Genomic DNA, 14,034 nt, shown 5'->3' on the forward strand with positions numbered 1-14,034 from the left:
ACAGGGGGTGGAGTTGGGATTTTAACACCAAATTTTGAAGATGTGAATTTGATCCGCTTCGCGAGATGAGCAATGCCTCATTGAGAGTTTTCGGGCCTTGATCCAGCGTTCTTTGAGAGATATCTAATTGCAGGCGAGGCCACAAAAAGAATAATTTTAAGTCTTCGATCATATTTGGACCAACCCGCAACAACAGGTGTCTCAACTTCACACCAAACTATGAAATTGTCTCTGTCGGTCACTAGCGGGGGCCTAAAACAAGGAGTGACGTGGCAGTATGAAGAAGTGACGTGGCACTATCCAGCGTGGACGTGGTCAGGATAAGCTATTGCATCAAAAAACCCTTAAACCCTAAACCCCTTGGCATCTCACTCGTGAATACAAAGGCCAGAAGAGCTGCGTGAGCTTGGCGATGGCGGACAATACACCACAGGATGCTCTCCTCCACCATAGCCATCGCAAGAAGAAGAAGAGGAGACTCGACGTCGTCATGGACCTCATTCCCCACCGAGATGGCCTCTCTTGCCCCTTCGTCGGCTACTTCCCTTCTGGCTTCGATCCCGAGCAGCACCATGGGAGTCCCGGACATGGCCAGAGCCAGCAACCTGGCTTGAAAATCTCTGGCTACCAGAACACAGATCGATACAAGTCGCGGCATTTTCAACTGGTTGTCACGCCTCCCGATGCAGCTGTGGACTTTGTTGGAACGAATTATTCGGGAGAAGGGGCTCTGTGGCAGCCCGGGAACTATGCCCTTGGGGTGTTTGACAAGGAAAGCAAGACGTTGAAGCTAGTCCCTATTGGCGGAACCAAGGTATTATTGTGCCTTCTGATATCTGGGATTTCAGTCTGCATTTTGTGGAGTGATCGTGTGGGTAATTTCAGGTACTGAGAATGGAGCCCCGCGTACGCGGGCTTGACTATGGTGATTCCTTAGCAGAAAACACAGAAATTGAGGCATCTTCTAGGGAGATATTGCTGCAGAAAAAGAACTTGTTGACGTCCACCTTTGGCACGCAGAAAAGTCGTCGCCGGGTATGTTTGCATTTGTCAAGAGATTGAGATTAGATCGTAAATCTATGCCAGTAATCTTGAAAACTTGGCCTTGTCGGCCTCGTTCCTGTGCCGTTTTCTGGAGCACAGCGGAGATTGATCCTAAGAATGCTTTGATTTGCAGTTATCTCAATATGAAAGAGGACGGGTGAAAGAAGAAGCCTTAGGAGATAAGGAAGAAATTGGCCGGCTTTTTGAAAAGGCGGGGGACAATCCTTCTGTCTTAACTAGCAAGGAAGCATTGGAAAAAGCTAATGCTTCCATTGTGAGGAATATACCACCTCATGATCCATCTGCTACTACCCCTGACAGCGTTTACGTACTTGACAAAATCATTACACTCGAAGAACAGACTTCTCTCAGCGACGTGGCTTCTCTAAAGGTAGCAGCCGTTAATATAGATAAGGCAGCAGAGCTTCTTAAGCAGAACACGTACCCTGACTTTGTACTGAAGCGCCTGCACAGGCTAAAAATAGAGGTTTGGTTCTTGTCTACAAGGATAGCAGCTTTTCCCTTTACGTATGTGCTTGATCTGTACCTTGCCTTCTAGTTTCTTTGTTTTGTAGTCTGAGAGTAAGCTTTTACTAATGTGAAAGGACATTGCCTTCATATATAAAATTTGGCCCATATTAGCTGCAAGGACCTGAGTTGCTTATTTTTCTTTGTTTCCTATAGGCTGGTAGTTCCGTTGAACTTTTAAGAGACTTTTGTTAACCATTTTGTCGTGGTATGGGTTACAGGATGACGACAAAGGGAACAGTAAGCGAGCTATGATTCTGTCATACATAAGCCATCTTCTTTCCTTTTATAACCTCCCCCGACATCTCATCAAATCCATTGTGGATCCTGTTGGTTATCGTGGAGATCTTCAGAGATCAAAGGCTATAGATCTAAGAAGCTATTCAAATATCCCTAATGCAGTGGTTGTGAAAATTTTAAAGCTTTTCACCACTATGAAGCAGGGTGTAGTCTCTGGAAATGATGAAGTCCGGATCCAGACAGCTGAGAATAGGAATCTACTCATCAGCTACATTCTGGTACTTGGGCTGATGGTAGATAACTTTAAAGTAGACCCTTATGACCTTGCTGTGGAAATGAAGATGACAATTTCGCAGCTGAAACCTCTCTATATGGAGCTAGGTTGCAAATTCAATGCAGTGAAGCAAAAAGACAGGGTAGGGATTGAAGATCCAAACAGCCCACAGAGAATGTATGAAGTGGTTCTAAATGTTCCACTTGAGTTTCCAAAGATGAAAGCCAAAACAAGACGGAGAAGGTGACATAATTTGAAATAAAAAGAGATCTCTTTGTTAGTAGCTGTAACAGATACTGTTCCTGTCCTTAATGGATGAAGCTTCTCTTTGTAAACGTTTTTGCAGTAGCTTTTCCTTTGCTTGAGAGAGATTCACTGGAAATTTTCATACTTCTAACTATCTAGCATATGTAAGAGATTTCAAAAGGACGCGATTTATCAAATCTCTGTAAGTCTATTTGATTTATTTGCAAGCCAGGTTATTCTTATCTTTGCTCATTTCTTTGAAAAGTTATATTTCTTAACTTGTCAGCATTTGCTGTATGATAAGGTGATGTGATTTACATTACTCCTGTCAGTCTATTTGAGATCTTGGTAGTGCAAGCTGCTCATACTCCTTTCAGATCAGTGGGGTTTTGACTTTCAAAAGCCATGCTACTTATGTCCTATGGTCCATGGGAGAAAGCTACTGGGAGATGATGATGTTTCGCAAGTTAAGCTGGATTTTGAATGACTGCTGCAGTTTTTGTTCTCTTTCGGCATAAAGAGAATGCTTTATAATTGTTCTTCAATCTCATGATTTGGACGATCTGAAATCTTGATTAGAAATGCTGGTTTTACTAGTTTTTTGCAAGATAATCACTAAAGTTTGAAGAGACTCTGCAGGTCTTAAGAAACCCAGTATAGCTGCTTTTGCTTGGGCACTGATGAGACATAAGTGTGGCTTTGTTTGCTATGTATGTCTAACTTTTGTTTTTCAAAAAAATTTGTTTACCTCTTTTTCTTCTCTCTCTTTTTAATTTCTGTGTAGATTTGTTGTCTTTAGAACAACAAAAAATCTTAATTTGTAGGATTGGACTTATTCTAAAGTTTGAAGGGTTTCAAATCAGCTGGCTCAAATTCTAAATGCATTGCTATGAAAGAGGAAAATTCTCAGTGAACTAGACTAACATGTGACAACAGCACCTCATTGATTCGTGTTATTTGTTCTAAATGCATTGCTATGAAAGAGGAAAATTCTCAGTGAACTAGACTAACATGTGACAACAGCACCTCATTGATTCGTGTTATTTGTTCGGGTACTTATTGCAAACATGATGCGAAGTGGTTTAATGAGCAGGTTCAGGGCTTTGTAGGATAGTGCTGGTATCTTCGTAGCCAATGTACATTACTTGACCTCTCTTTGGGTACATGAATAATTATCTAGAAAAAATGTTATTAGTTGAGCACACAATCTAAGGTCAAAAAGTGTGGCACCAGTGCATTCATTAACGTCACATGTATGACTATGACCCTAATCATGTGGCTATGACTTAGAACCAGGTTTTAACAGAGTGGTTGCCATTGAACAATGCCTATTTAAGCTTGAATTTGTTCACCAATCTTACAATCCTCTTGATCCTAGGGCCCATCATCATCCTCATGCTGAACTTGCTTAGGAGCATCCTCTTCTACATCAATTATCCAAGTCCTCATCAAGTCAAAATGCAATATTTAGGATTGCATTCCCCCCTGAACTTGTTAAACAAATGCAAGCTTGCATTAATGAATACAAGATCATTTGTCTTTTGAACCCCAAGCTTGTTTCTCTTTGCTCCTACCTCTTCTACATTAATCATCCAAGTCCTCATCGAGTCGAAATGTGCATTAATAAATACAGATCATTTGCCTTTTGAATGGCCTTCGTCCAAATGCTAGCCAACCTCTCTATTGATTTTATCAATAGCTTTAATGAAAAAGCTAGCCACACTAGAGTATGTAATGATGCCCTAAATAGAACAGCTCCCAGCGTCACTCCATCCATCTCCATCAGTGTGACATCATATTTTAGCCATATGTCTTTTGATGTCAATCTAAGTCTCCTCTATGGTTGTCTTCTTTGTTGCCAAAATTGTGAAGTTAAGTTCTCTATATCCCTAACCTTCCACCCCATGCCTACAACATACACATGTCCCATCATATGTACATGGATTATTATTTATGACCATTCCAATCACCATACTACGACACTTTCTTGTCATAGGACCATTTCTATAGTATAGAGAGAAGTTTTTGAACTTTTCAAACTTCTCATGAGGCAAGGATTTTGTGAACAAATCTATTGGGCCTAGTCCTCAACAAAAAGTGAGTAGTTAAACAACACCTTCCACCTGATGTTGGATGGAGTGGTATTGGAAGCCAATGTGCTTTACTCTTTCATTGTCTTTTGGACTCTTTGCCAAGACACTAGACACTAGCACTTTTATCACCAAAAATCATGGTAGCACCACCTTGGATTGCACCAAGATCCTCTAAGAGCTTTTGAAGCCAAATTGCTTCACATGCACACTAAGTAAGAGAAATATACTAAAGCCCTAGCATAGATAATGCCACATTGGCTTGCTTCTTACTAGACCAAGATACATAATGAGAATTTAGCACATGAATATGTATCATAAAATTGACCTGCACTTGGGTCCACCTCCCAATCTGCATGAACAAGGCCCCCAAGTTGTGGTTCTATGTATGGGCTATCTTTCAAATATTCCAACCTATGATTGGCTATCATGTCAATGTGATCATATAGATGAGCCTACCAACTCTTTTCAAAATGGGGCAATTTCCAACTTATGCATGTTATGATTGGTCTCAATAGGTATACTATGAGATATGGCATCCAACAGTTTGAATTGCTCCAAAATAGAGTCATTATACGTTGTTCTCAAAAATATGCCTTCCCCTATTTTTTCTCTCTCATACCCAAAATATACAAGAAGCCCAAATCATGCATTTCAAACTATTGCGAGGATTAATCTTGACCTCCTTGATCAACTTGTTGTTGCTTGCTATGATGAGGCCATCCACATAGAGTGTAATGATTTTAAGAGCATTTACATTTCTCTCCACATATACTCCATGATGTTCACTTCTTGTGAGCCTTTGCTCTGTGAATATACGTCAATCTTGCTATACCAAGCTTGTGGAACTTGCTTGAGACCATAAATTTGTTTTTACAGTTTGCACACTAAGTGCTCCGATCCTTTTTCCATGAATCCTTTTGGTTATTGCATATACACCTCGTCTTACAATTCTTGATTAAGGAATGCATACGTGATGTCTATTTGATGCAATTGTAATCCCATACTACACGCAAGAGAGAGAATAAGGTGGATTGTCTTCATCCTTATGACTAGTGCAAAAATCTCCTATAGTCAATGCCCTCGTGTCAACTTTGTGCTTGACCTTGTAGACCTAGTTTTGACGAATGAATAGTATACTTGATGTCCATTTGATGCAATTGTAATCCCATACTACATGCAAGAGAGACAATAAGGTGGATTGTCTTCATCCTTATGACTAGTGCAAAAATCTCATGCCCTCCTGTCAACTTTGTGCTTGACCGTGTAGACCTATTTGATGAAATTGTAATCCCATACTACATGCAAGACAAAGAATAAGGTGAATTCTAGGCTACATATACCAATCTTCTAGGCTTCATATACCAATCTTTTTCCAATTTTGACATTAGCTTGGATGATGTGGGTTCTTGGTCATGCTGACCATGAGATGCATTCTCTAGCTGAGAATTTGCATATGGCCTAGGGAAACTCCCCCAATTTGTTGATTGCTCCTACTCATGCTAGGTATCATGTCATCAAGTATTTCACACTTCTATGAATGTCTACAATTCTACATCAGTGACATTGTGAATCACTTATTTGTTTGCTCTTCCATCAAATTTCTCATATCAATGATGGCAAGTAGCTTGATTTACTTTCTCATCAAACACCACATCATAAGAAGCTAACATTCTATGAGTTGCAAAGTTGTATAGCTTAAAAGTTTTATATTCCTTTGCATACCCAACCATGTGTTAGAAATGAAATCCCTCCAGAGGGTATCTCAGATTAATAGAGCATCCCCAAGAATTATACACAGAAGTGTTTCACTATGGAATCAAACTTCTTTGCTTGTGCATACTTCACAATCATAGATGTGTATACAAGCGAGTAAATAGACAGAGATCTAAGAGAGATGTAGCACCAACCCATATATATATATATATATATATATATCTCCATCTATAATAAACAAGACACCTGAGTCCACCAAACCGTGGTCCTCAGCCACTACCAAAAGTTATACTACTATCACCTTGGCCCTTCTAGATCTCTAAGACGGTGTGCTCCTCTAAGCTTATGTAGAGTCTCTGTCCAATGATCCTTCCACCCTGCTACCTAGGTAGTCAGCCTAGGTGGGTAGCTTCTCTTGAGTTAAGGTTGCAGCCTTCTATATGCCTCCTTCACATCATGGATGCATGCCCAAGGGAAGCCCTACTACCGCTCCTTTTTGCTATGCATCTACCACTCCAAGTGATACCAAATGGGGACCCAAAGGCCCCCTTTTATAGGGCTCAAGGCCCTCTCAAAATAGCCGGCCCTATTGGGTTAAATAGAGTCCCCTATGAGCCGACTAGGGATGCCCCTTACTAGCCTGTCTGGCCACGTGGAAACCATCCAGTGGCCTAGGCTGATCCACCCATACTAGGGGTTGATCCCTCCCCCAAATCTTGCCCAAACCAAAGGTCTTTTTTGAATCCTAAAGATGCTCTAGGATAGCCCCTATGGCCTACTATGCCTACCCGAATTCTTGTTGCTGATGTTGGTGCCCTGTCCATGCAATCCTTTCACGCTGAATACATTATGCAGTCCTACCCTCTCCCTTCTTGGTTAGCCTCTACAACTTGCTACCTTAGATTTGCCCACCTTGAGATGCTTTCTTTGCCAGGTGCACTCCTCTCCATGCTGCCCACATGGCATCCTATTTGCTACCCATGTGGTAGCCCCCAAAATCTTTCTATTATCGTATGGTCCACCCCCTTGATGCACTTCTCATTTGGGGGCTCATAGGCAGGGAGGTGACCAAACCTAGTCCAACATTCCCTCTCACCAACCCGCTTTGCAATCCATCTATGAAGATGCTTGAGTAGGTCCCATGTCATAGCCCTTTGGAATATTTTGGTGTTGATGTAGTCTTCAGGCTTTTCATCTAGTGGCTCCTGCTCTGTGAAGTTTGGTTTTGCATAAGCACACTAGTCTGGTACAAAGGTCCATCCAAGGTTGCACTTGATGGCACCACCACCTTTAGTCACAAACGATTGCGACTCGAGCACTGTGGCCCTCATGATGGGCGAACACCCTACAGCCCTCCAGGCCCCATGCTCTCAGGGTCTATTTCAACCCGTCATCCATATGGCTAGGTCTGCAAAATCAAAAAGATACCCAAGACATTATATCCTTAGCCTAAATCTAGATTACCTTAACCACAAAGCTCCTTGTGTGATTTTGTGTTGTCCGTCCTCTAAGTCGCAACCTCTGGCAGGCGCTAAGTCCTCAGGTCTTGTCAAAGAATCCCCCTCTATGTTAGCAACACGAATCAAGCACCAGATGGCCCTAGGCACTCAACACTATCCATTAGCTTCACAAAAGATTTTGACTCCTCTTCTGATCCATTGTCTCCAAAGTTAGGGCTCTGATATCTATTTGCCATGGTGATGAGCTGGAAAGGGTAAAGTTAGAGTGTCATACACTATGTACACCTAGGCCTCCCACCTAGGTACAATCCTTCAGACACTTGCCTAAACTTGAGCCTTGTACCTAGGTTTAATCCTTTAGACATCAAAGTCGATTTCTCTCAGTAATGAATCAAGGTTGTCCTTGAGCAAGGTCCTTGCCATCAAGCTCCACTTCCCTCTAAAATTTTGTCAGGGTTCTAATACCACGTTAGAAAGGAAATCCCTCCAAAGGGTACCCCGCAATAGTGAAAGCTGATAGAGTGTCCCTAGGAATTACGTGAGGAAGTATTTCAATATATCCATCTACAAATGGATACAATAAACAAGAGAATAGCGTCACACCACACTGTGTCCTTAGTCACTACTACTAAAAGTTTGTATGCATATCACCTTGGCCCTTCTAGATCTGTGAGCCTATGTGCTCCTTTGATCTTATGTAGACTCTTTGTCCAGTGATCCTTCCACCTCATTGCCCGCATTGTCAACCTAGGTGGGTAGCTTCTCTTGAGCTAAGTCACAGCATCCTGTATGCCTCCTTTACCTCTTGGATATTAGGCCCAAGGAAACCCCTACTACTGCTCCCTTTTGCTCTAGATCTGCTACTCCAAGTGATACCAATGTTCGAGATATCATAGCCAAAGAGTGTGTTGGTGTGAAGTGTTGATGTGTAGTACTAGGTGATCTAGTACTAGTATACGTGTGAGTTGTGCCACGTGTCATCATGGGACTTATCCCATATGAGGCTGTTACTGCATTTTTTATCATTATGAGGTTGTTGCTACATAAGCCGGCCCTAATAGAGCCATTTTGGGACTGATTCTTGGCCTCCATCTCATCTACAACTTCCATTTTTCATTGTAATGGCCTGCTACAGCATTTGGAGTTGTTGCAGGGAGGTGCCTTTCACTTCAGAGACCTTCTATTGCATTTTAGTACACCCACACACCTACTACAGCACCTCGGTGTACCTTGGAGCTGTTTTGCTAAGCTGTTTCACAAATTTCGAGGCATATCTTTGTTGATTCTTCATCTTAGCTTGCCGCCGACCTTCACGTAAGTGTTTGCCATCATGACTTCGTTTTCTTCTACTTCCTTGCTCGTGGAGAAGTTTAAGGGCAAGGGTTTTCCCACATGGCAAACCAAAATACAGCTGCTCCTTATGCATGAAGGAGTTTGGGGTGTTGCTGAGGATGACCAAGTTGAGTTACTTGATCAATAACACCAAAGGATTTGGCCTCTCTCTTGACGAAGAGGATCCATTTGTCCAGGGTTGGACTTTCTAGGCCCTTATACTATCTGTGCTTGTGTTGATTCAAATAACGGTTCTCAACCTTGAGTTGTCCCTCTAAAGGGAATGTATTTAGAGTCAATAAGAGGTAATCTACCCTGGGTTGTCCCCCAAAAATGATTGCATGGTTTCTTACTTTGGTTTGATGGTATTGCCCACCCAGTTCAAAGTAAGGGGGGGTGACGAGTGATGGTTTTCCCTTGCCGGTCACAAGCTAACAGAGAAGTTACTATCACACAGGATGTGTTAATTAGTTGAACTTGCTCTTTGCAATATTGCAGTGGAGAGGGGATCCTTCTGCTCTTTGCATGTTTGGTCTCACACTCTTTGCTCTGAAAGGGGGTGTTGGAGACATCTTAGCCAAAGAGTGTGTTGTTGTAGTACTAGGTGATCTAGTACTAGTCTATGTGTGTGAGTCATGTGTGAGTGCCACGTGTCATCATGGGACTTATCCCATATGCACTAGGTGCTAGTGTGTGAGTGTGTGGCCTATATAAAGGCTTGTACTTCACTTGTCATGATATACTTGATGAATGAATGAAAGCCTTCTTCATGTCTTCATTTGAGCATCATTTCCTCACACCCTAATCTTATCTCTCTCTCTCTCTCTCTTCACCATGTTTCTATCAACCAAATGGGGACCTAAATGCCCCCTTTTATAGGGCTCAAGGCCCTCTCAAAATAACTAACCAATCAACCCGATTGGGCCGACTAGAGTCTCCCTACTAGTATGGGGGGAGGTCTTCAAATTCCATGAAGGGCTCCCATTTGGAGGCTCATTGTTGGCCTTCCGTGGCTAATGGAAACGATCTAGTGGCCTAGGATGATTCAGCCCATAATGGGGGTTGTTCTCTTCCCCAAGTCTTGCCCAAACAGTGTGTCAAGCCTCTATTATCAGTCTGCCTTTTGTCAAGTCCCTTGGGGGCCAAAGATGCTCTAGGACAACCTCTAAAGCCTACTATACCTGGCAAGATCCTTGTTGATGTCGACACCCTCTCCACCTAACCCTTTCTTGATGTGAGTACCCTACTCAATCCTACCCTCTCCCTCCATGGTCAGCCTCTGGAATGTCTCAGACTTTCCCACCTAGAGATGCTTTCATTGCCAGGTATGATGTTCGCATGGTAGCATGTTTGCCATGTACTCTCCTCTCCATGTTATTTGCATGGTAGCCTGCTTGCTACCCATGTGGGAGCCCTAAAAATTTTTCTATGCACTTCTCACTCTTGGAATCAACCTTGCCTCTCTTTCCTTTGACACATGAGTATAGGCAATTGATCTAAGGACCTTGATATATTGGACACGGATTATGTTTTCTTCCTTTGATGTCATATCACAAAAGGCATTAGTAGGCAACTAGTACACATGAAAAATAAACCAATGTACAAATGACTTCCACCCAATACTTGTTACGCATGTCCTTAATGTGGTCATGCACTCAATCGTGTGGTTCTTTTTTCTCCTTCACAGAAATGTCCCTCTTGGACAAATAGAAGTCCATTGACCATGTTCCTACATGCAAGAAACCAACATGGATCTAAATTGAAGATGCCATATCTTTGGTGCCACAATTGAGAGTCAGTATGTGCAATCATGTATGTTCTTTATTTAGGAGGTGTGACTACAAACTTGTAAAAATGTCATCTCTAAACCCATATCTAATGGTCTCTTCTTGACTGAATGATCATGTTATTTTCATCAAAGAGATCTTGAATCTTCTAATGAACACATTATAGAGCTAACAATAGATTCATATCAAATCATAACACATAAAGCACATCACAAATGGATTTGATCTCACCATTTGGAAGCTAACTAGTATGTCACCAACCCATTTGTTTGAAATTCGATTATTGTCTCCAAGTTGAGCTTCTGGATCTCCCTTGACAAGATTGTCTTGAACCAATTACATTTGCAAAATATGTGTTGTGATGCTTTTGATTCCACTATCCAAACATCATGGTCAAATTTCTTTGATGCAATTAAAGTTGTATATAATTTTATGTCCTTGAGATGTTCAAGTTCTTTGCATGGCATGTCTACCACAGCACGCATGCTTGCCATTACACAACACACCTTACATGAGGCTTTATCTATTTTTGACTTTCTGAAGCATTCTCTACTTTTGTTGTGCATGTTTTGCTGGTCTTTTGTAATGTGGCCTAGCTTGCAACAATCATAACACTTCATTTTATTATTTGCAAGTATTTTTGCTTGACATAATACCACTATCTTTATTGACTTTGATTGTTCTTGTGCTATCTAGGCTTGGACCAAGAACTTCCAATATGTTACACCTTCTTTTGAGGCTTCTTGGCTTTGTATTGAATATTATACATCTTGGCCACCACTGCGCCCTCAACATGTCTTCCCCCTAATTCCTTTCTTAGATTTCGCTCTTGGATCAATAGGCTTATCAATTATCAAACTTGATAGCCAATCACTACCTCCCTAAGACTCTTAAAGGATGGGGGAAGACTCTAGAGTATCCGTTCAACAAATGCCAATCCTTCCATTTCAAATCCATTCTCACTCAATCTATCCTTGAGGACCTTCGTCTTGTTTAGATTGTCTGACATTGTATCACCATCTCTCATTTTGAGATTTTTCATTTGCGCCTTTGGATTGAGACATGTGACCAATCTTGCCCTCATAGATGGACATTGGCATAGTCCATGTATCACTCGAGTCTAATGTTACCACTTGAGTCAACCTTGCGTACTTCAAACATGCTACAAATATGCCTATTACTTTGGCATTCAACTGATCATAGGTTTCCTTCATTGCTTATGTAAAATTCTATGTTGGAGCAGGCACTTCCCATCAACAAGTGCCCACAGCTTCCATCCCATACAGTTATCTAGCATTTTTAGGTGCAGAAATTATTTCCATCAAACACTAGATCATCTCGCACAAAAATTTCTACACTAATGTCATCATAGTAATGACTCAAAAAATTGGATTACAAAAGTATATCTTTTGCATGCTCCATGTCAGTCTTCTATTGCCATTTTCTAGCTAGTTTAATGGAGCAAGCCATCTTGAAGAGTAAGAGGTGCTCTTGGATCTAGTTTACAAATACTTGAATCTAGAGTTCGAAGAAACATTAATGCCCTACAAATTTTGATTGCCTTTTATGCCAAAAATGAAGCGAGTATGCTATGTGGACCTTTAATTTTTTGCAAAAATGAAAAATAGCATGCTAAGGGAACATGATCACATTTGAAACCTCCTCATTTGGACCTTAAAAAGCTAAATTTTGCTTATCAATGGATTTTTTCCAATGGAGCTTTGAGGAATGAGTCTTCATGTGATGAACGATTTTTGTTAAAGACTGCTCAAAGTGCAAATGTTTTTCCTAAGATGTTCTATGGGGACTTGAACTCAAGCCCCACCTATGTGAAAGGCTTAGGCACTTACCCTGATAAAGGCTAACATGGGATTATTAGGAAGAAGGTTTAATATAAGGCGTCCCTCTTTCTTTTAAAAACATGATTTGTGCAAGGTGATCCATAGATGAATTGGCTCAGAGCTGTGAGCATTGAAAGCCTTGAGTAAGAGCCTGTAGGACTATTTTAAAGCTCATCTCTATCCAGATGAAGGTTCTAGTTTTATGGGAGAATTGTTCACAAAAGGAATACTAGAATCTTCTATACATTATCCCAAAATTGATTTAACAAATCAAATATAGCTCTAAGTCAATTCACAAAGAACACTCTATTCATTTATTTTGGACTTTTTCTTCCTTTTTGAATAGAGCCCGAAATCCTTCCCAAATCAAAAGTTAATTTTAAGACATTCATTTTGCATTTGTCTTTTGTTTTGATGTGCAAAGTCAAACGTCCAACCTTTCTCCCTTCACTTCCTTTCTTGAGTTGCATTTTCAATGCTCTAAAAGCTGTAGAGAAAGCAAGGGGGAAAGGACAAAAGCTCTCAAATGGTGGAAGTGCTCACACAAAGAAGAGAGATAAGAGACAAGAGCTAGCATGAATCCAACTTCTAATATTGTATTTCTTTTCCACACCACATACTTCAAATGTGTGTGTACTTATACAAAAAATAAGGATTAGGGTCCTAATCCCATAATCCTCAATCTTAAGGTTGTGACAAGGTTCTCATAAGGTTTGGGCATGCTCTTCAACAGTATTGCAATGACATCCCCCTCTTCCACCTTAGCATCACTGGTGCTCAATTGTGTTGTGATACTATGGAGCTCACTAATAAAATTACTCAACTTTTTATTTTCCAAAACCGTAGCCCAAATAATGACTTTTAGTGCAATATGAGAGTGCTTTCCAATTGCTCCAAAGAGTCGATCCAACTCATTCCAAGCTATCTTTGATGACATAGCTCTTGTAGCCAAGTGAATGAGCTTGGGATCAAGATTAAGAGCCATAATAGCCAAACACTTGCTCTCTTCATTGGTGTGATGTTGGTCCATTTCACGCCCTTGACATAGGGCCACAAACCTTTGTACAGTAAAAGGTACTTGACTTGGGTCTACCAAGTATGAAAACCTTCGCCATCAAACGGTTTAATATGCCAAAAAGAAGTTTCCTTTGTCAACATTTTTTTTGCTTTCACAAGTGCCTCAATGAGGACAACGTGTCAAAATAAAGAAGTAAACAGCCAACAAATGGCACCACAACCAACCCTTTAAATGCCTTGAAAGGTTGAGTTAAGTTCAAAGTTGACTTGCTCTTAGCACCTTAGAGATTAGACTAAGGTAGAACCTACTGAGAAAACATGTGTGCCTCAGGATCTATGGAGTGCTCTAAGGTGGATGGATCCTGTGTGAAGACATGATGAAGAGAATGCTCATGACATGTACCTCAAGTCAATTAGGTTCCAAGATAGATTAGCTTGGACTCATAAACAGAATCTTGA

At 41.0% G+C, this 14,034-nt stretch overlaps 1 protein-coding gene across 1 annotated transcript; it reads left to right on the plus strand.

Moving 5' to 3' along the window:
* Nucleotides 1-365: 365 nt before the first annotated feature.
* LOC147884928 (DNA binding / DNA-directed RNA polymerase) lies at nucleotides 366-2,559 on the plus strand. The gene is made up of 4 exons (XM_087397945.1): nucleotides 366-814; nucleotides 886-1,035; nucleotides 1,178-1,531; nucleotides 1,794-2,559. Exons 1-4 carry the CDS (start codon nucleotides 413-415, stop codon nucleotides 2,331-2,333), a joined length of 1,446 nt encoding a protein of 481 aa, XP_087254071.1. The 5' UTR covers nucleotides 366-412; the 3' UTR covers nucleotides 2,334-2,559.
* The last annotated feature ends 11,475 nt before the right edge of the window (nucleotides 2,560-14,034 follow it).

This window comes from Dipteris shenzhenensis, chromosome 26 (genome assembly GCF_047967505.1).
Source record: "Dipteris shenzhenensis isolate YYH24624 ecotype China chromosome 26, Dip_SZ_1.0, whole genome shotgun sequence".
Taxonomy (NCBI): domain Eukaryota; kingdom Viridiplantae; phylum Streptophyta; class Polypodiopsida; order Gleicheniales; family Dipteridaceae; genus Dipteris; species Dipteris shenzhenensis.

What these genes read in the sequence shown, in the direction of transcription:
- LOC147884928 (XM_087397945.1), top strand. Translation starts at nt 413, where the DNA reads ATGGCGGACAATACACCACAGGATGCTCTCCTCCACCATAGCCATCGC. An exon ending in TCCCTATTGGCGGAACCAAG is followed by an intron (nt 815 to 885) that starts GTATTATTGTGC and finishes GGGTAATTTCAG; the next exon opens with GTACTGAGAATGGAGCCCCG. An exon ending in TGCACAGGCTAAAAATAGAG is followed by an intron (nt 1,532 to 1,793) that starts GTTTGGTTCTTG and finishes TATGGGTTACAG; the next exon opens with GATGACGACAAAGGGAACAG.